General features: G+C 35.2%; 1 protein-coding gene across 1 annotated transcript in view; it reads left to right on the top strand.

Moving 5' to 3' along the window:
• Positions 1–20054, top strand: part of BRINP3 (BMP/retinoic acid inducible neural specific 3) — a 201499-nt gene extending 181445 nt beyond the window's left edge. Inside the window, exon 8 of the mRNA XM_010715542.4 lies at positions 18018–20054. Within this exon, the coding sequence (XP_010713844.1) occupies positions 18018–19134 (1117 nt within the window). The 3' untranslated portion in view covers positions 19135–20054. The remainder of the gene's footprint in view (positions 1–18017) is intronic.
• Positions 20055–22345: the final 2291 nt, after the last annotated feature.

The raw sequence follows: 22345 nt of genomic DNA, 5'->3' as shown, positions 1-22345 counted from the left end.
TTATTTTGGCTATTATATTTGCATTCATTGTTATTCGCTCTTTCTGCTTTCTCCTTTAAACTTTCATGTTATCCTATTAGAGAGACTTTCATATTGCTTGTTTCAGCATTCAAAAAGCAACAAGCAATTTCAAATATTCATGTGGAGATTTAGGAATAAAAGAAAACAGAAACAGTAAACATAACTCCACAAGGATCATAGTAACTGTAACAGTGCTTCAGCAAAATGGTGACCAGTATACCCCTTTTTGTTGTTTTTATTTTGTTTTGTTATTTGAAGGAATGGTCAATTGATAATAAACATAGCAGGGAGTAGGAACTAGATGATCTTAAAGGTCTTTCCAATGCAAACTTTTCTAAGATTCTGTGGTTCTATGGAAACTAATAGTGAATGCAATTGAGCATTTTCAAGCTGAATAAAAAAACAAGCTTTAGAAATGATAACATCTTAAAAGAAATAGATTGCTCTTTTCAGGAGACGAATGAAATTGGATTTTTTTTTTTTCCAAACCAGCAAATCTCCTTAAAATGTAGAAGCAGATCTTCAGCTTTTTTTTTTTTTTTTTAATCAAGCCATCAAATAGGGTTTACTAAGTAAAAAATAGAACAATCATTTTGCTTATCTATAGGAAGTTCTCTTAAAAAAAAAAAAAAAAAAGAAAAAAACCCCTACACATACATACTGATCTTGTAGAAAATTACAAATTTAGCAACAGATGGCAGGAAATGGAATTTGCTATCTTATCAGGACAGTAAAGGAGAAACAGTTGGGGTAAATTTGCTGCAAAGGAGAAAAAAATCTTGGAAAAGAAAATAGCACAGATATTCTAGTTCACATTTATAGATTCTATTAAAGACAATCTGTTTTTAATTGGAAAGGACTTCCTAAGCCTGTAAATGTAGTATGCATACTTGTCTAAAAAATTATTTGTAAGTTATTGTTGTTCTGAACACAACAGGTGCTGCTCTTGCACTAAATTAGATTCACTGCTCAGAGCCTGCTCAGCTCTGGTTGTAAAACAGGAGAATCATGAGAAGTGTCTGAAACAACCATTTCACAAATCACTTCTGTTGTAGTGGAATGTGATTAGAGGAGCTGCTTATTTCTAAAGATGAGCTCAAAGGCCGTTGTATAAAAGATTCTGAAAGCTTGCTGTGTGGGTGACTGATATATCCAACATTACTCAACGCAGACTGAAACAGTCTGGAATTTGAGCCATTCAGTGCAAATGAAAGAACTAACTTCAGGAAAAGGCAGATAAAAGGTGACACCCCAATGCATTTATACAATACAGGGAAATCCTTGGTCTAGGGGCGTTCAAATTTTTTCATTTCTGAGCGTCAGTTGCTTTCTTTTCTTTTGTTGTTTTTGTAATGTTGGCAGTTGATAAGGAAAGTCAAGGAGATGATATTTATAATGAAGTGGTAGGCCTGACTTCATTCTGATGTGGCATCATGTGACACTTGGAGATATCTTTGGATCCAAGGTAGAGTACACTTTGGAGGCAGAAAGCCTTATCTATCTATCTATCATTTCTCATTGATAAAAATTTCCGATGGGTTAAAATCCAACTCTTCCATTTGAACCAAGGGCAACAAGGTTTCAACTTTCCCTCCTGAAAAGGAAACTACTTCAGTTTTGCACTGGGTGTAGAGCTAGACTTAATTCAATGGAAGTGAAACATATTTCTCAATATTTGCAGTGTTTCTCTGGAAAAAAAGCTTATGGACAATCTTTTGTTGATTAGCAATGTTCAACTGATATTCAAAAGGAAGACCTCGTCACCGTTATGCTTAAACTGGTCATGATTAACTCTATATTTATGTAACATATTGTAACTGTGTTTGAAAGAAATAGCATGTGAATGGCAAACAGAAAACAAAAGATCAAGAAGAAAAAAGAATGCTTACAGATATTGTAAATATAGTAATTTTCCACAGAACATTATGAAAGCTCACAAAAGATAATATTTCTTTTTGATACAACACTGTCAAGTCGAAGCTTTTGGAGAGGGCACTTTCCTTTTTTGTTCATCTGTCCTTCATCTTGATTCCATTTTGTCTGAAATTTGGTAGATCTGTCCCTAAATTGTAGCTCCCAGTCTATAAATAATGATTAGTGCTTTAGCAAAGGGCATGGGGATCAGCTACCTAAGCAGCCTGTCAGGAATCGATCAGCCTTACTGGTTTTTGCCTTCTGTTCATGCACTTGAGAATCATACCAGGCTTTAGGATTACCTTAAGGATATGTACCTTGATTTGGGGTGGAGATGCATACTGAAGATTGCATAATGGCTTTACATTACAGACATTGCTTTTAAACTTGTTCAAGTGAGAATACGCTTTAAGTGCTGAACAGCATTATCTGAATACAAGCTGACTAACAAAGCATGGTCATTTTTTCATGGTGCACGTTGTGAATTGAAAAGGAAAAAGAAAACACACCTATAAACCATATAAAAATGCTCGAAATTCAAAGTGTCTATAAAGCAGCCTGCTTGACAGCCACGTTTAAGCTCAGTGGGACATTTTAAGTAGTATCAGTAGGAAAAAAAGATCAGTCTGCATAAAAAGGAATAACTGTAAGGTAAGCAAGGCTTCTTCCCAAGGCAGCTGAGATGCTGAGATGAACAGCCATTCCCTCTTCTCTCTATAATGGTTATTTTTGCCCTAGTATTGCCTTCATATGGAGGCTAGAAAATTGTTGCAATCCTAAAAACTGCAGTTTATACTAAGATATGCTGGAGATGATGCATAACTCTTTGAAGTTTCAAGTTTTCTCACTCAGTCACCTGATCCTGGGAAATTAAATAGTCCTACAACACCCAATTCTTTTGTTTCTGGAGCAAAGGATGCAGGTATCTTATTTAAGAGTTCAAGCACTCGTATGTGGACAGGTAGTTCATGTAAAATGTCCAATGTGAAGAACAATTGAAATGATTTCCATAGAAAATGAAAACAGTCAGTGGAAGCTGCTAGGTGGCATTACAATGATTCTGAAGAGTTATATTTGAATAAATATGGATCATTTCAAGTACAGATAATACTTCTAAGATTTTATCACATAGTTTCAGCCTCTAATCAGGTATGCAGTTTCTCACAGGGCTTTAAGCTGGTATTAAAAATTTGTAAGTCATTGATCATGAGTGCTCTGTAGGTAAGGGAGCCTTTTTCCCAAAGCCATCATTTTGTGATGTCCACAGAGGTAAATAGATCTAGAAGTAATTGCATTTCATAAGGTAATACTAATGCTTGACAATGATATTGCAGAAAGCAGCACTGATCATGAAACTCCTGCCAGATATAAATCTAATATTAATTTTCATTACTTACACCATCTGCAGTTTGTCTTTCTATTACTGAGTGTTTGACTGCATAGAGTTAACATCAAAAAACAGCCAAATAGACAAAATTTGAGCAGGGACAATTTTTCTTGAACTTCCTGCTAATATCAGCTCTAGCTGCAAGGAGCCTTGTGAAAATCACTGGATTATGTGTGGATTTGGGCTTCTCAATCCTTTTGTCAGCAGAGACCGATTGTGTTGCAGAGGCAGTGTAATTACTCATCAAGTTGAGAGTGTTTCTGTTAGTGCCCTGCTTACTTTCCCAGTGGCAAGTCTGCTTGCCTTTGCTGTCAATCAAAAGCAGCATGGAATGGTAGCAGCTAGGAACATGGGAAAAAGCATTAATGCATTGGATGGAAGTGCCATAGTAAGCAGTCTGAAAGAGATCCAAGCAAACCCTCTCTACAATTGTAAATGGCCCTTTAATATAAACGCTGTTGCCTTATCTACCCAAATGCAAATAAGGGAGACTTGGATGTGCATCTAGACAGACTGTATTGGACAAACAGTAGAAGTAATGGGTGATATGTACACCTGGGGACATTTGGGCTATTTTTGTGTCTATTCCTTGCTATTCAGTGTATTTACTGTGCAAAGCAAGAAGTCCTTGGCAAGATAGAAGGAATATTAAAGCTTCAGGCTTGTACTTCATCTAGTTCTGCAGTTATCCACCTCCAGTCCTCATCATTCTCTCACTTCATCTCTAAAACCTTTCTGAGTACATCCCCTACACCCCATTTCTTTTTCTTTTAGTCTACTTGGGTTGAAAACTCTTCAGTACAAAGCTTCTTGAGTAAGACAGTCATTTTCTCTACTGACACTGTCTCTGTGTTTTTTTTTCTGTTGTCACTTTCATTATAAACAAAATAGAAGGTAGAGAAACATATATAGGCTGTTGAGAAGAATAGATGGAAAACTTTTTGAGATATCTTGGTGGTGCTAGCATTCTACTAATCAAACATTTTAAAATTATTCCTGTGAAATTATTTGTTACACAAACTGATATGCAATCTTAAAATTTAACAAACTTTCTTGAGCTTAACTAGTTAAAAGTGCAAGGATCCTGAGCTGCAGGACTTGTCCAATTTTTTAAAAGGTAAAAACCAGCTGTTTACTCTGCATGCAAGTTCCAAGATGTCATACAAATGCATCAAGCAAGGGACAGCAAGTTGCCATAAGTTGCATTTCCTTCTGTAATAACTAAGAACAGCACTGCATTTTTCTGCAGCTTGTGCATCAGTATCTGGCAGGTAGCCCTCTAGAAATAAGAAAGCTGCTGTATTTCAGTACAATTCTATATTCCAAACCTCATTTAATGGCTATACATAAGCATATAGTACATGTGGTTTCTCTGGAGTTCTGTATCCCTTTAACTAGAAACATGTTTTATCAAGCAGGAAATCAAAAGGCCCTAAAAATTGGACCATATTTGCTTGGATAAAAATTGCACAGTGTTAAGGAAGCTGTTCTGAATGGGGAAATTTTCTTTCTCCCCTTTGATATTATGGTAAATACAAACACATAATAATGAGTAGAGATCAACTCAACAGAATGAGATTGAGTATCTAGAAACATTATACACAGTTTAGTAATACGTTCTTCTTTCATCAAAAGTTGTCCCTTCAGATTATTATTTATGGCTGATTACTCTTCCTCTCAGGAGGAGGATAAAGTCCCAACATCCATGATTTTCTTTGACAGCTAACATGCTGGTGCAGCAAATACAATGAACAAAAAAGATTGACCCACTTATGTTTTGTAAAACAAATAAAACCAAAGAATTATAGGAAAAAAATGCGTTGAAAAGGACCTGTGTGGAACATTAAGTTCAACTCCTGGTTCCATAAGGGTGTTTCTTGAACACTAACAGGCTTAGGTCTCTGACCACTACCCTAACAATTTTTGACAGAGTTACAAACTATTGCGCAGGAGTTATAGTAGCATGTGCAACAAGTATATATAATGATTTTGTGCTGTCAGAATAAATTCTGAGGGGACAACAATTCATTCAGGACATTGCATTTCAGTATCCTTTTTAGTTTTTAATACAGACAAAGAATGTTAATGTATAGTTACTTGAAATTTATTAATTATCACTATTAATTATTACTGTCTTCTATGTCATATTATGTAATATTTTATTGCATAATATATATTATATATGTAATACATAATTTCTATAACTATAATATATACATGCAACGTATGGCCATTTACATTAATACAGCAGTGACATCTTTCTGTAAGAATTATACATTATCGTATGAAATACATAAAGAATTTATTTAAAACCAGCATGATACTACATTTGTAGAGCATATAATGACAGAAAAAAACAACCTCTCTTCTTCTATAGAGTATTTTGTGCCTACATTAAAACTGAGGGTTTGCTTAAATAAATTTATTTTGTTTTCAATTATTATTAAAATGCGAGAGGGAAAAAAGCACACTAGACTCTGTTGTTTTTTTTAATATATAATATATGAGGTATGGATACAGAATTGAGTTTTGTATTCTTTAATTAAAATCATTACTCTTCAGCAGGAAATTCTTGATTTGGTGTAATAACTCCAGTCCTACATAATGGAAAAAAGTGACAGATTATTGCTCTTTATATTACAGTAGCATCTATAGACACCCAAATTTATAATTCAAATAGGCAAAGAGCGCCAAAAAAAATTAAGATCACCATCAAAGGAGAAGAGCAGTACGTGTAGTGTATTGTCATGTTCATACAGAAAGGTGGTAAGCCAGTATCAGGACTCAGATTTTCTCTAAGCATACCTCCATAATTATAGCTATAACTAGTTTTGCAGGAATGGAAAGAGAATTTCTATTTATTGATTGATTTTATTTTATTTTCAAGTATTTGTATCTGGGAATAAGAACACCGAAACTAGGAACAGAGTATGTAGTCAATATGAGAGCAGGGTACTGTAATTATCTTGTATTAGTTCTGCAGGTGTTATAATGGTCTTGTTTTCTGTTACTATTACTGTAGTCAGTTTTGCTTGTATTAAAGAGACTCAATTCCAGAAAGCCACTCAATAGAAGCATGATGTTTCTGCTACTAAATCTCTTCTCATACTCAATTCTACCCCTCACCACTACTATAACTTCGGATGCTTTTGTCAATACAAGTTTTTTGTTTTACTTTAGTTTCGCTTTAGCGTGGTTTAGAGACACTTCATCAATCACCTTTTCACATTACTTTTATTTACCTCAGCAACTACCTGAAAACTTCCAGTTCTAAAATGATCTTCTGTCTCTGAACTTTCTGTTGTATTCATGTTTTGAATAAGGTTGCAAGAACATGGCTTCTGCTTCCTCTTATAATAAATACATTAAAACATACAGCAAAGCACTGTGATTGTACACATTTCTTTGATAGTTTGTGATCTGCTGCATTACATCTCAAGAATTTTCATTCAGGGCTACTTATTATTCTAGAATTCCAGAGTTTTCAATTCATGGTAAATTTCTCATTCGTGTTTGAAAGGTCTTAGCAAATAGGAGAGATGCCTGAAGACTCAAGGATAGCCAATGTCTCTTCAGTCTCCAAAAAGGTCAAGAAAGAGGATTCAGGAAATTACAAGCCAGTTTGCCTCACCTTCATCCCTGGAAAGGTGACAGAACAACTTGTTCTGGATATACTCTCCAAACAATTGAAAGAGAAGAAGGTTATCAGAAGTAGTCAATATGGACTCACCAACAGGAAATCATGCTTGATCAGCCTGATAGCCTTCTATGATGTCATGACTGCCTGGGTAGATTACGGGAGAGCAGTGGATACTGCATTCTTGACTTCAGCAAGGCGTTTGACATCATCTCTCACAGCATCCCTGTAATGAAACTTCAGAAGCGTGGGATAGATGAGTGGACAGTGAGGTGGGTTAAGAACTGGTTGACTGGTAGAGCTCAGAGGGTGCAGAGTCTGGTTGGAGGCCTGTAACTAGCAGTCTTGTTCAAGATCTTCATCAACAACCTGGATGAAGGGATAGAGTCCACTCTCAGCAAGTTTGTTGATTATACAAAGCTGGCAGGAGTGGCTCACACACCAGAAAGCTGTGCTGCCATTCAGCAAGACCTGGGTAGACTGGAGAGCTGGTCAGAGAAGAATCTGAGGAAGTTTAACAAGAGCAAATGTAGAGTCTTTCACATGGGGAGGAATAACCACATGCATCTGTACAGGATAGGAGATGATCTGGTAGAGATGAGCTCTGCAGAGAAGAACCTGGGGGTCCTGGTAGACAACAGGTTGGCCATGAGCCATCAGTATGCCCTTAGGACCAAGAGGGCCAATGGTATCCTGAAGTACAGTAAAAAGAGCATGGTCCCTCTACTTTGCGCTCGTGAAGCTACGTTTAGAATACTGAGTCCAGTTCTGTTCTCCCCAGATCAAAATAGACAGCGATCTCCTAGAAAGAGTTGAGTGGAGGGCCAGAGATGATAGAGGGTCTTGAGCATTTTGCATATGAGGAAAAGCTGAGTAACCAGGGTCTGGGGAAAATAAGACTGAGAGGAGACCTGATAAATGTAGATAAATATCTAAAGGAAGGTGGGAGGCAAATGGATGAGGCCAGGCTCTTCTTGGTGGTGTGCAGTGATTGGACAAGGAGTAATGGCTTGTACATAAGAAGACCCATACTGACATGAGGAAGAAATTCTTTATGGTAAGGGTGATGGAACGCTGGAAAATGTTGCCTGGAGATGTTGTGGAGTCTTCTTCTACAGAGATATTCAAGAGCAGTCTGGACATCTACTTGTGTGACTTGTTGAAGGCTACCTGCTTTAGCTGTGGGACTGGGCTCGATGATCACTTGAGATCCTTTCCAACCCTGTGATTCTGTAATTCTGTGGTCTTTTTATTGTAATGTGGAATTTATAGCTACATCTTACACTGTCTTCCAACTGAGCATCAGGCCTTGGGATGCATGTTGATAGGAGAATCCAGTTGGTTTTAGCAGCTCCTACTTTCTCACTTCCATAAATTAAGTATTCAAATTAGGTTTATGTCAGCATATTAAAATAATCTGAGGAACCCCTGTCCTCAAAATTATATGGCAATTGTTTCATTGCTCTGTATAACTTCAGATCCAAAGATACCCCTAAATTAACTACTTTTCCTTTTTCAACTTACATTATTAGGGGTATATCTTTAATTTCAAAATCTCAGTTTTTCCTCCATTTTGTAAATCAATGGTTCTTCCATTTAGTTTATTCATTTCTGTATCTATCTTATAGGCAGCTCAATACAAAGCAAAGACCTGCCATTGCTTGAGCTGTGACAATGTGAAGCTGTAAGTAATGATGCAGAGCAACACTACTCATAGTTTTTTCAATATCTAAGCATTCATATATGCACAGGAATATTTCTTTTGTCGTCATCTCATTAGATCAGTCTAATGCTAGTGCATGAGCCTCTACAATGTGTACGTTTCTAGACATGGAAGTATCAGGTTATTATGTTCTTATTTCATTTTCTCTGTAAAAATAGTGGGGAGCCTATTAGCAGTTTGTCCAATTTTATACCTTCTGTGTTGTTCTTGACATGAGAAGATTGATTGTGTTACAATAAACTCAATAGTTTTTTTTTTTTTTCTAGTGTTTTAAAGATGCCTATCAATCAGAAAAATCACTAAAACTTTCAGGTTAGCTTTTCTTTTTTAATTTACTTTAATATATGCATCTGGTAAAGCCTGTTAAAGCCCAAGGAATTAATGGATAATCTGTGGCCTAAGATGAATTTTATGACCACCTAACACTGCAAAAACAAGTACACATATATGTAGAGATGAGTGGCCCTAAGAAACAGGCGTGATTTTGTACTTCTGTATTATTATAATTTTTGTAACATCTTTCTTCTTCCTGCACATTAGAAATGCTATTTTTTTTTTCTAGCACCTCTAATTCCTCTTTCATTCTGCTTTTTGACACAATCAATTCATTTGACTGGTATTTCCTTTCTCCCTGTAGTACTATCAATCATTATTTATGGGCTATGGATCATCATGTAGTAAAAGCTTTCAAAGCTTGTCTCTGATTTGAAGCTTTTTTAATAAGTAGATGGAACTACACAGCAATTTAATTCTGATTCCACCTTATCTCAGTGGTCATTATGATTATAGCCATGACAAAAAACAATGGATATGTTATCTTAAAATGATTTGCATGTGACTATTATTTGCTTGGAAGTGCTTCAGATTAGAAATTTTTTGTTATGAGAGCAAAGGAAGTGCAACATTATTGTATTTAAATCTGCAAATTTTTGAGAATAAATACAAAACATGCTGGAAAGATCCTCTAAAAAATTAAGCACAATACATCTTTTATATCCAGGAAAAAATAAGCTCTAAATATTTTTAAAAAGTTAAATAACTTAATGTATGCATTAGAGATCAAACTCCAACTTCTAGTTGTGTTATCACAATCATCCTTTTACTTGAAGCAAAAGAAAAAGCATTCAAAAGTCACTGCTAAAAGCTTTGCTTTGTAGAAGGAGAGTTTCAGGAATTTTAAGGTGATTGTCAAATTGGATGTGGCTTTGTTTAATCAATAAAACAATGACAGGAATCTAATAAGATATTCATAAGATGTTAAGAGAGCTTAGCTAGCAGCTGCCTCTCCTCAGATGAAGGTCAATCAACTTAATCTAAATGATTAAAAGTATTTTTTCAATGTCAAAATATTTTATTGCATGGAATATCATGTAACTCACGGCAGTTTTGTTCTACAAGGTGCGAGAGGTCTATGAATTTTTCTATTGGAACTTATTTCCTCTACATCTTATATTACAGACTGTCTGGAATTCAGAGTTGACTTGCATTATTGCTTTTAAAATATATTTTATCAGTCACTGCGTCAGCAAAAGCTGCAGAATGGTGGCACAAGAGCTGGGGGATCTGTGAAGATTACTCTTAGATGTGATTAAGAATGGAGAAGATGGTATTTTACTTTAATAAATCAAAGTAGATTCAGTTGTTATTAATGCTAAATGCAGAATTATCCTCCTGGTACCTCAAATCTTTTCCCATAGTGTAGTTAATATACATCGGTCTCAAATGAAATTAAATTTTTTTAAAATTCCCACATCCTCTTTTTGGAAACAAGTTTAGCATATGGTAAAAAAAATTCTGTCAAATTTTCACATGTAATTAATAACCTTTCTGCACAGTACTGCTGAATTTTAGCAAAGGTTACTTTCTAATTAGAAGCTATTCTTTTCCTTATGCACATTCAGAAAAGTATCGTACTCCTTTTCCACCTCCCAGGGTGCTCCGAGATAAATATTCAGTATTTAAAAACCTTGTTTTCACCATCAGCTATGTAGTTAGAGTGGACCTTCAGAAGAGCTATAAAATGTCCAGCTCCGGTGGAGCCAGCTATGAAATTGTAAGGTGTGAACTCAGAACATCTGCATTGCTCCCATTTATGATCTTTTTGAGCCAGAGTTGCAGCTGTCACTGAGAGACTCACTGACACATCTGTAACATGAGCTGTAATCAAATAATTGCAGGCATGTTTATTGGAGCCGTACTTATAGTACTGCTTTTTGGTGAGGCTGAATAAGCTAAAAGCACTCGGTCTTCTAATCAGTCATTCGCTGTCCTTCTGACAACTGTCTGTAGTTTGACTCCCAGAAGAAAAGTACATTCACATAAAGGCCACTAACAAATCTGGCGACAATTAATGTTCCCGTTATGAACCTCAGCAAAGAAACTCAGTACTTTGATTCTTATTTGTCCTTCCCGAGAGGAGATTCCACAAGATCAAGAATAGGACATTTTAAAGAGGCTTGTAAGTGCTTTTGCTTTTGATGTTCCTGTCTTACAGATTTATACTGGACTCAATCTCCAGAGAAGGGGAAAATAGGTAATGGGTATTTTAATGCCTATACACTTCCTGTTAAATTGTCTTCACTTTTTTTTACATAGCATCTGCCTCACTGAGTACTCATCATCTGCTACTGAACCATCTGATGTACAACAGATGTTAAGCACTTAGTGAGGCAGAGAGGGAGGTAAAAGTGTCATATCATGATTAAGTACTTGCTATAGCTATTATATAAGATGACCATACTGCTTCGTTCTTATGTTAAATGTTATTTTGTGTTGAATAAGAGTTATCATAAGTTTTTTATGTTAACTTCCAATTGCTAATGTTCCAAAAATCTTTTTTTTTTTTTTTGAAAGGTAAAGCTATTGCATAGATGAAAAACATAGAAAATATTTTTTAGACTCATTAGAATTAAGAATGAGAGAGTACTTCATAAAGAGGCAATGGAGTGCAACTTCAGATAGAATTCCTTCATGTAGAAAAACAATTAAGATTTCTATTTCTTATCAGATAAGGATTCTCTAATAATCTGACTTAACATCAGTAGGATTATATTCTTTTTTTACTGTGGTTGTGTAAATGTGAGATTGTATGCCCTGTAAATATTTTAGCTCGAAGTATGGTAGTCAACTCTTTGCTGCATTCTGTGCAATGGGAAGTTTAGCCACAAAAGATTTGATCATGCAGCAACACCCTGATTTTCTTCTTTAATCAAAACGGTTAAATTTAAGAAGATGCACTTCTCCTCCAGTTGGCTGTGCCTGTCATTAAATCATAATTAAATAGAAATCTCCCTGCAAATTGTTAAAACTGTGTAAGACTTGTGAAATATTGTCACACAAGATGATATCTTTTTGTATTGATGGTCAAAATAATTAAATAGTATTAGACAGATATGTTGGTTTTTAGGTGATCAGAAACTCTTTGTAGTCAGGGATGAAACTGAAACACTAGAATAATTATAACTAAAAGATTTACAGTTGTTTGTAATTTTTACGGGTTATCTAGCTCAGTGCTATACTCTGCATAAGCAGAAGGTTGGTGGTCTATTTCCTATTAAGACAGTAATTAAGCTGGGAAGAAATCAGTAACATTTATGTTACTTAGAAATTTCAGCCTCAATTGAACTGCTCTTTTGTGACTTTGCATTGTATTCTGAAAGGGTTATTTCCACAACTCTGTATTAATCAAGAAAAAAAGTTACAGAGAAATTCTAAGAAACTTTAGGGAGCTCTAATTAATCATAATGATATGTGGTATCACATGACTGATTGTTTTCTTTAAATTAAATATTACTTTAATGCAACAATAGAATTATGATATCAAGTCTACTATTACTGAAATAGCTTTTGATAATAACTTATCATATTGTATGATCATGAAAGCATGGATATTTTGGGCATCAGATTTTGATTTAAAGCTTATTGAAATAGGAATACTTTTATTGATTCATTCTGTTTGAAACTGCAAAGTTCTACAGCTCAGTGTTTGAAAAACAAGCACATCAGGCCAGTAAATTTAATTTCTCAAATCAAATAATATTGTTTACTGTCTCACTAAAAGGATAATTGGTGAGCCCTTTCAATCCTCCCCCAGATACTCATTGTATTCATTTATTTATTAGTCTATGTACGCAAGTAGCAACTGCTAAGATAAGTAGCTTCTTAGCTTTCTAATTAGTCCTTCATTAACACACTGAGACTGTAACTGATTAAATAGAACAAATTAAAGGTAAAAGGACACTGGGACTGTATACAGAATTGGAGTAATGTACTAGGAACTTAATAAACATGAAGAGGAAAACTAAAAGTACACTAAATTTTGGGCAAAGCCTATTATACATTAGTCATATAAGTCATTAATACAGATCTGAGGAAGTTAAAGTCACAGACTCAGATTCTACCTTATGAAACTGAAGAGGATCTTTTCCTAGTGACTACTGTAGACCATAGATATCAATCCAACCTTGAAAAAATGGAAGAGTGGTAAGGTGCATTGAAGAGTTATGACAGATTCAATAAGCATATTTCTTACTTTCCGGTGACAGACTAAGCAGTGGATTTTGAATATGGCAAAAAATGAAAGGCATGAATTAGGTGCAATAAACTCAAATTTGCATAAAGTAGCTAAACAATCAAGCACTGAGTCATCTAATATAGAAAATTAAAGAATAATTAGACCTGATGTAGTAGAAAAGGGAAGTCTCATGAAATAATGATGTAGAAGATAGTGAGATTTTTTTCCCTGACGCTAGGTGCACCAAGATTCAAAAACTATTCCCACATGCTACTGTTGTCTGGAGGCCATGGTAAGTTTGAAGAGAAAAAAATAACAGAATTCCATTAAATTCCAAAAAGATATCTCATATGTTTTTATATATGTTCCTTCAGGATTTTCTTATTTTAACTATGTTTTCAAAACTATGTGTTGTAGTATAGATGTAATTATTGACCTATAGTCAATTACCTGTTGGAAGTTTTCAGTCAAACTTGTGGAGGATATTAAACACCTCAGTGTACCTCAAATTCTGGTGTTAGCATAGATTGGACTAGAAAAAGTGGCCAAATCTTTTAGTGGGACAGGAAGAATCAATGGCTTATACATCACTCAGGAAGTTTGTCTTTTTTTTAGGTATTAGAGACGCAGTTTGCTTCTATTGGCTATAGGCATTGAGGAAGGGCAGAACTGTAAATCATGAAGCTGTAGAAGGCATGACACTTAAAAGTTATAGAATGATTTAGGTTGTAAAGAATTTCAACTTCATCTATTCCAACCACCTACCCTGGGCAGAGACACCTCAGATTGCTCAAAGGCCTTGAACATTTCCAGGGATGGAACATCTACAACTTCTCTGGGCAACGTGTTTCAGTGCCTCGCCAACTTTCTAGGGGATACTTACTTCCTTATATCTAATAAAAATCTACCCTCTTTCAGTTTAAAGTTGTTTCTACTTATTCTGTTTTCTTCTTATTATTCTTCTCATTAAGGATGAGTGGCTCACATAAATTAGGTATTCCTGACATTTTGTTTATTTTCATTTAATTTTCTTAACTTGAGAAAAAGCAATACCTTTAGAAAGTGCAGTAGTATTTCTTAATTACAAATTAAAAACAAAACAGTACAAAACAAATAATGATCAAATAAATCAATTTCAAATTTTTTTAAGAAAAGAATTTCTGCTTATAAACTGATCAGAGAAAAATGGAATTAGAATTTCTTGAAATTTATCTGTTTTAACAAAATCAAAATAAAGTAAATGAAATAGAAGGTTGTTGTTTTGAATTTTAGTTAGGAAAAAAGGTATCTCCCTCTTAAAGTTCTTGTTTCTCTTGAGCAAAGATAGTTGTTTTAAAAACTACATTTTAAGCTATAAATTTGCAGCTAAAGGTTCATTCACCTGTGTAATTTTATGAAGACTTTTAAACTGCTCATTCTATCCCTTAGTAGAAAAAGGAGGATAGGCTCATTAAATATTAAAAGAACAAAAGTGTCTTTTTTTTTTTTTTGGTCATAATAACAGAACATAATAACAATAATAACATTTTGCTAGTCATGATAGCAGAAGCAGTAGATTAGATCTTTAATAAGGAAAAAAGTTCTAAAACCTGTGTGCCTAGAGATAGGATTTATTAAAGTTCAATCAACATTTACCTGTATATTAATTTTGTTGATTTCAAAAAACTTATTCCAGCAACTTAAAATCATCCTCTTCCTACATTATAATCTTCCTCACTAGGTTTCCCTCCTTCCCTCTCCTCTGTGGACCAAGTCAATTTATTTCCTGCTCTCCCAGCTCTTCATCAGTCCCTCTCTTCATCAGTCTGCAATCATTCTGCGAACTCTGTTCCCAGACTGTCTGGCTTACTCTGTGTTCAGGGCACACTTGTCCATTCTACCCATTCTGAGGCATGTCCACAGGAGGAGTCATCCTCCTTTATTCTGTCCAAAATGGGGGCTGAAAAGCCAGGATAAGTTGGATACCTTCTCACAGACATATTTTTCCTGACCCAACTTCACTCCTTCTCTCCCAACTTATCTACTTCCTCCTGCCCCAGGCAGTACAGAAGGATGGGGAGCAGGTGGCTGCAATCTGTCCTTGCCTCTGTACCACTCTTTTTTCCTCACATAGGGCAGCCTCGGATCACCAAGGACCCTTCTCCACTGCTAGAACCTATCTAATGACAAATATATACCTCCACAAAGTACTATCCACAAATCTATCAGAAAATATCTAAATTAGACTCCAAAAATCATAGCTACTGTGTAGATGAAAGATAAGTCTGCCTGGGCTCCAAGCCAGCAGGAATACAGAAATTTTTTGTCCATACTAACACAATGCAAAATCCAAGTTTCTCTGCTGAGAAACTGATGCAATCGCATGACTTTGTTCAGCTTTGCATCTCAGGCACAGTGAGCACTCATCTGTCTAGAATGCAAAACCTAAGGAGTATCCTTAGATTCTACAAACTACATAGCATGGCCAATGTTTTTTTGTAAGTGATCCACGCAGATTTAGTCTCTATGGTCAGTGCTTTGTCATACACAAAAAATCTTCAGATTGTTTTCATATATTTATCCTCTATTGCTCCGAATTCAGATTTATAACTGTACACTCAGAGCTGGTCTTTGTTAAGTATTTTTAAAATATATTTCTGGAAATGTACTATTGATATATAACATAACTTTTCAAAGACGTATCACTTTTGCTTTCAAGAGAAGTGAGAGAGGATGCTAAAATTCACTCTTACAAATCTGAGCAATATGAGCTGGTAGATATATGAGCACACTGCCTTGATACAGTAGTCATGTGGTATGAACTAGTCTTCAACCATGGACAATGTTAACATCCAGTTAGCAAGTTGAAAACCTGGAGATGAAAGAGCAAGTGACACATCTTTGAAATCTGTCCGGTTATCTGTCCAAATAACAAATGAAAATAAGGTAAAATCTTAAAGAAGTACTCTGAAGTAAATGGCATAACACAAAGATCTAAAGGAAAAGTTTTTTTGTTTGTTTTTTGTTTTCTTCAAAAAAGCATTTTTCTATATTCATCTTTTGGAATCTGAATAAGTATCAGTTATTACATAGGTACTTGAAGTTATAAGGTGTTGGCCCATATTTGAGCAGGAGTGTTTGATCAGATGTCCTCCAGTGATCCCTTCTAACCTCTGCCATTCTGTGATTCTGAGTTAGGATAAATCTACAAAAGGAAACCTTTAGAAGGATATTTTCAATTTTTCACACAGTAGTCTTCTCTGTTTTGATTGCTGTCATGCATTGTAGGCCTAACAATAATACGACAGACCATGGGAGACATAGGCTGGCTGCTATGTTCAACACATAAGACGAATTGAGGTCATAACATACCCAAAATGCACTTCCTTTGAGCTGCCAGAGCAAACTTGGTGGGCATAGATTACTGTCAAAATGAGCCAGACACAGTACCTGGGAACTTTGATTCTACTTTGGAAATCTATTCGTTTTAAATTCTACTCAGTTTTAAAGTAACATTTATGTTGTGACATTGCATTTCTTTGTAGGATGGATGTACTGTTTTTATTCAGGAAAGTAGTAAACTTTCCAAGCATTTTTTCTTCATTTTAACTTTCAACTAAGCACAGAGAAGCAAATTGTTCAGGCATTCAAATCATATATCTTATTGTACATACTTCCAAGAGTACTAATAGACAATATGTACAAAAGAAAAATAAAAGGGGTTGGGGATAGCATAGGAAAGAACCCCTCCAAAGCCCCAAACCAGAAAACAGAGTCATCAGAGTCTAAAATGATTGCACTGGTTTTTATTTTTCCCTTTTTTTTTCTTCCCACGTGGCAACAGTAGAACAGACTTTTGTAGCAGCAAAAACAAGTTCTTTAAGCTCTGCTCTGCGAGAATTACTAAAAAGGAATGAAAAGTACAGACAAGAAAGGAGATAACACTTGTCTATGTCCATGTAACTGTGTTTCTTACATTGCCTTTCTGCTAGCAATTGTACCTCATCAGACTAAATTACTGGTTTCACTATATTCTCACAGTGTCTGTTGTTTCTTGTGAAACTAAAATAAGTTGACAAGAAAAACATTAAAACAATCATTTAATTTCATCTCAGAAGATGAAAAGTAAACACAGCATGGTCACCACCAGCTTCCCAAAGGGATGTGGGAACCGTGCCCAAGGCAGTGGTAGGAACTACGTGATCTTCAAGATTCCTTCTAACCCAAGCCTTTATGTGATTCTATGATCATGTTATTGTATCCGAATTAATTTGAAGAATTAAGACTGAATCAGTTTTAGTGAGGCCCTACTTGCCATTACAGGTAAGCATTTTGGTCGCTCCATTCCTCACTAGCTATAAATCAAAGCAGTTACAACTAGAAACAAGAAGGCTTTCAGGCTTACAAAAATCTTCCTAACTAAAGAGCTTGATGATACAAAGCAAATAGTATGAGGAAAAGAAATCTCAACTGTATAGCATTTCAAGATGTTAATCTGAAATCAGAGAATCTGATTTCTGAATCAGTACACATCTATCAGAGAAAAAATGACTCTGACAGGCTTTCTTGACAGAGATGCAGAGAAAATACGTGATCCAAATGTTCCTATTGTGCAAGTTTATAAGGAAAGTTCTTTTTTGTGGTTTTGCATTGCTAAAAGGCAATTTATATGTGTATTTATTTGACAGCAAATGCTGTCATTTGACTTTAGTTATGTTCATAATGCCTTAATCTGTTACTAAAAACACTTTCATCTTTCTCTTTCTGATAAAAAAATTGCAAGGTAGTATTTATTGTTTTCAGGTCTGTCTTTGTGCTAAAATACAGTATTTTAAAATTGCAGATCCTCCAACTATTGGCTCAACCGCATTCAATCCTTTCTCTACTGCAATGAAAATGGCCTTCTGGGAAGCTTTTCTGAAGAAACCCACACGTGCACCTGCCCTAATGACCAAGTTGCCTGCCATGGGTTCCTTCCCTGCACAGTTGGAGATGGCTCTGCTTGTCTGAGCTGCGCTCCTGACAATCGTACCCGCTGTGGGAGCTGTAATGCTGGATACATGCTAAGCCAGGGGATTTGCAAGCCTGAAGTGGCAGAATCAACAGAGCACTACATTGGGTTTGAGACTGACCTCCAGGACCTGGAAATGAAGTATTTACTGCAGAAGACAGATCGGAGAATTGAGGTGCATGCAATTTTCATCAGCAATGACATGCGCCTCAACAACTGGTTTGATCCTTCTTGGCGCAAGCGAATGCTCCTTACTCTTAAGAGTAACAAGTACAAGTCTAGCCTGGTCCATATGATACTAGGCCTCTCTCTTCAAATCTGCCTAACTAAAAACAGCACCTTAGAGCCTGTTCTTGCTGTTTATGTCAACCCTTTTGGGGGCAGCCACTCTGAGAGCTGGTTTATGCCTGTGAATGAAAATAATTTCCCAGACTGGGAGCGGACTAAGTTGGACTTACCCCTTCAGTGTTATAATTGGACACTGACTCTGGGCAACAAGTGGAAGACATTTTTTGAAACAGTACACATCTATTTGAGGAGTCGAATAAAGTCAAATGGTCCAAATGGCAATGAAAGCATCTACTATGAACCCCTGGAATTTATTGATCCCTCAAGAAATCTGGGCTACATGAAAATCAATAACATACAAGTGTTTGGCTACAGCATGCACTTTGACCCAGAAGCAATTCGAGACTTGATTTTGCAGCTGGACTACCCCTATACTCAGGGATCACAGGACTCTGCGCTTTTGCAGCTGTTAGAGATACGCGATCGTGTAAATAAACTCTCTCCACCTGGTCAACGTCGTCTAGACCTCTTCTCTTGCTTGCTCCGTCATAGACTCAAACTGTCTACCAGTGAAGTGGTGAGAATTCAATCTGCTTTGCAGGCATTTAATGCCAAATTGCCAAACACAGTGGATTATGACACAACCAAATTATGTAGTTAACCATAAATGTGAAGCACAACACAAAACCTTGAAGGAGTTTTTACAGTGCTTTTGTGGAACAGTTTATGTTTGGAAGAGTAAATTTAAATTGTCTTTTCAATATCTGTCTTATATCAGTCAATACTGTTGGATGGCAATTTACACACATGAACTTGCTGACAATGAATATATTATACCTGCAGTTTTGGTTTATGAATGAAATAAATACTGACACCAGTCTAGAAGACATTCTACTTTTTACAATAAATTTCATTTGTAATTTTATATGTTCCGTGGCAATGCTTTTGTGCATTACATCCTCTAGAGGGAACATAGAAGGATACCAATAAAATTTTGTAGCTGAACAGTTATTAAAAAGAAATGCTGTGGGATTCTTTCTTCTTACACAAAAGCAGTAATCTTGATATACTTTTCTGTGTGTTGAACACACGTTGCAGGTAAATAAAATACAGTGACTGGTGGTTTTAACAGAAAACACAGAAAAGTCTAAACCGTGGAAAATTTTCTTCTTAGGGATTAGATCTAAATGTTTATTCTGAGCAGAAGTGACAACAGTAGCGATGCTTTACTTGCTACAGCTCTGAGACTTGAAAAGGCATTTCCTTTTCAAGCTGCTTGACATGTCATACAGACTCCCAGAGTTGTAATATTGAGTGTTGTAAGATGGACAGTGTGAGGTGCACAGTAATGAAAGGTTGCATTCTCTCAACAGCAGACAGGTGAAAAGCTATCTATGCTACTGATCTTATTCACCTTACAAAAGAGAAAACCATCTTCACAAAAGTTTTCAGAAGTATCCATAATCCTTTACTGTGCCTGAATATTTTGTGTATTTATAGAAAGAATAAATATTAAAGCACATGCATACTATTGTCCAAGGACGCACTCTGAAATGTTCACCTTGAAATACCTATTTTCAACTAGCTCCTAAGCATCATCCATGCTGTCAAGATTCAAATTCAGTATAAGATATTCTCTAAAAATAAAACAGTTTAATCTATTAATTATTAATGAGATGAAATAAATGTGCCTACCTGTTGATCAGAATTAGGTTCTTTGATAGTTTATACATTCTGGTATAAAACTTATATCTGGAATGGCAGAATGTGGCACTTCCAAGAAAGTTCTGCTACATTATGCCAGAGGAGAATAATGCAAATGTCTTTGCTGTCTGTAGTCTGTTAGTAAGTAGAGAATAAAGTGAGGGAAATTTATACAAATTCTTTTGGTGGCACTGTATTACGTGAAATCTGAATTTGTGCCCATGATGTAAAGGTCAACTTGTTTTTGTTTGATTGTTTTTGTTTTGATTTTGTTTTCAATGGGAAAGAATTTGCATATAAAACTAGTGCATTATGTGCAAGCACAGAAAGATTTTAAAAAAATTAATTCACTCAGAACTGAAGTTTTAGAATTTAATCATAAAATTAAACTTCATTTAATTTCAATTAAAATAAATTGAGTTAGTTCCTTTACAATTTAATTCTTAGTCACAGCCCAATCTGAAGTTAAGCTTTGTTTCTATGTAGCCTACAGTAGCGTAAGAAATGCTATGTTTTGTCATTATTAGTGAGGAAAATAAAGCAGAAGCTCAGAAACACTTAAAAAATTCTATAGCCATGAAGGACCTTCTTTTCTTTAGTGACTCCTCTCCTGCCCGATTTCACCATATATTTGTAGGGATTACTCTTTCACCAACACATATTCAGATAATTTCTCTTACTTACTGCACTAGGAAACTCAGAAGGACTAAAGTTAGCATATTTTTCCATAAATCAGCTTCTAGATGAATTCCTATTTGGTTTCCAATCACAGCTTTCTTTTACTGATAAATAATGTATCGCAGACTCTTTGTCGGTGTCAAAATTCTGGCTTGCTATTGCATTGATATGATGAACCAGGCCAAACAGTGACATATGACCTTCTTGGTTATGATTCCTACTTCTGTTCTTACCATCAGATCTCTCCTTTGCTATATATTTGGCAACTATAATAAAACATAGAAATAGACAATTTGGTTTTACTAATTGTTGCATCTTGCAGTTTTCATAAATGATAGACAATGGTGTAACAAGTTGAATAAAAAGCAAGAAGTCCTATTATGCTCACAGAAAGTAAAAGTTAGAATATAAATATGAGGCAGTGGTAAATAAAGCACTCAGACTTATTATTCCTTCACTAAGAAAAAATATTGCTATGTTGTGTTAAACCACCTGAGATATTTTCCCCCTCTTACTAATTCCTTTCTAAAATACTTCCTCAATGACTATCTATTCTTTCTGTTTTTAAATATCTTTCTTTCTTTGAGATGGAAAGTACTTGAGACCTAAATATGTGCACAGAAAGAAGAATACGCCCAAACAGTCTCCAGACAGGCATCATTTAATTATTATACAATCCATCTGGATGTATAATAATCATGTAATTAAATTAAAATATTACATAAAAATACAATAATTGAATAATAATCCAAAAGGGCATTTACCTGGGGGGGGGGGGGGGGGGAAGTACTTATTGTATTTCTTGTGCCAAATTAAAAGTATGAAACAAATTTTTAGCCTACTACTGATCAACTAATTGGAACCAGGGGGTTCTGGGAATACTGAAGACGTTCAGTTTATCAAAACTAGACTCCATAAACATTGAAACAAACAACTACAACAACAACAAACAAAACAAAAAACAAACAAAAAAACACATAAAAAACCCAAACCTGTAAGTGAATAGGGAAAAGAAATGCAGTATTTATCAGATTTTCAAACTACAAGCGAGTGCCAACAGTATTTCCTTTTTCATACTTTTCTAATTGAATTATTTCTGTGTTTCTGAAAATAATTTCTTTGTGTGTAAAAAGGAACAAAAAATTCTGAGCAAAACAGTGAAGAACTTAGCAAGAAAAATTTTACACTAAGGTATGAACATATTTGTGGAAAAGGAACACATACATACAGTCATTTACATCAGACACTGTATATGATTATTCCCTGCTTACTATATTCTACAGTTCAGATCCTGACTCTGCTTCTTTGCACTCTGTTTCCCTTTGCATTCACCACTGCTGTTATTACCTACTGTTATAAACTGAAATAAAGACAGGCAAATGATAGAATATATGCAATGACATAATGGCAGCTTGTAAAAGCACTCAGAAATATCTTCAGTGGCTGTAGGTATAATAACCAGATAGATATTAATAGAGATTATTAGCTTA

This window comes from Meleagris gallopavo, chromosome 10 (genome assembly GCF_905368555.1).
Source record: "Meleagris gallopavo chromosome 10, MGAL_WU_HG_1.1, whole genome shotgun sequence".
In the NCBI taxonomy this organism is placed as follows: Eukaryota; Metazoa; Chordata; class Aves; order Galliformes; family Phasianidae; genus Meleagris; species Meleagris gallopavo.
The sequence above is the reverse complement of the archived record's forward strand: the minus strand, read 5'-3'. Positions and strand labels throughout refer to the sequence as shown.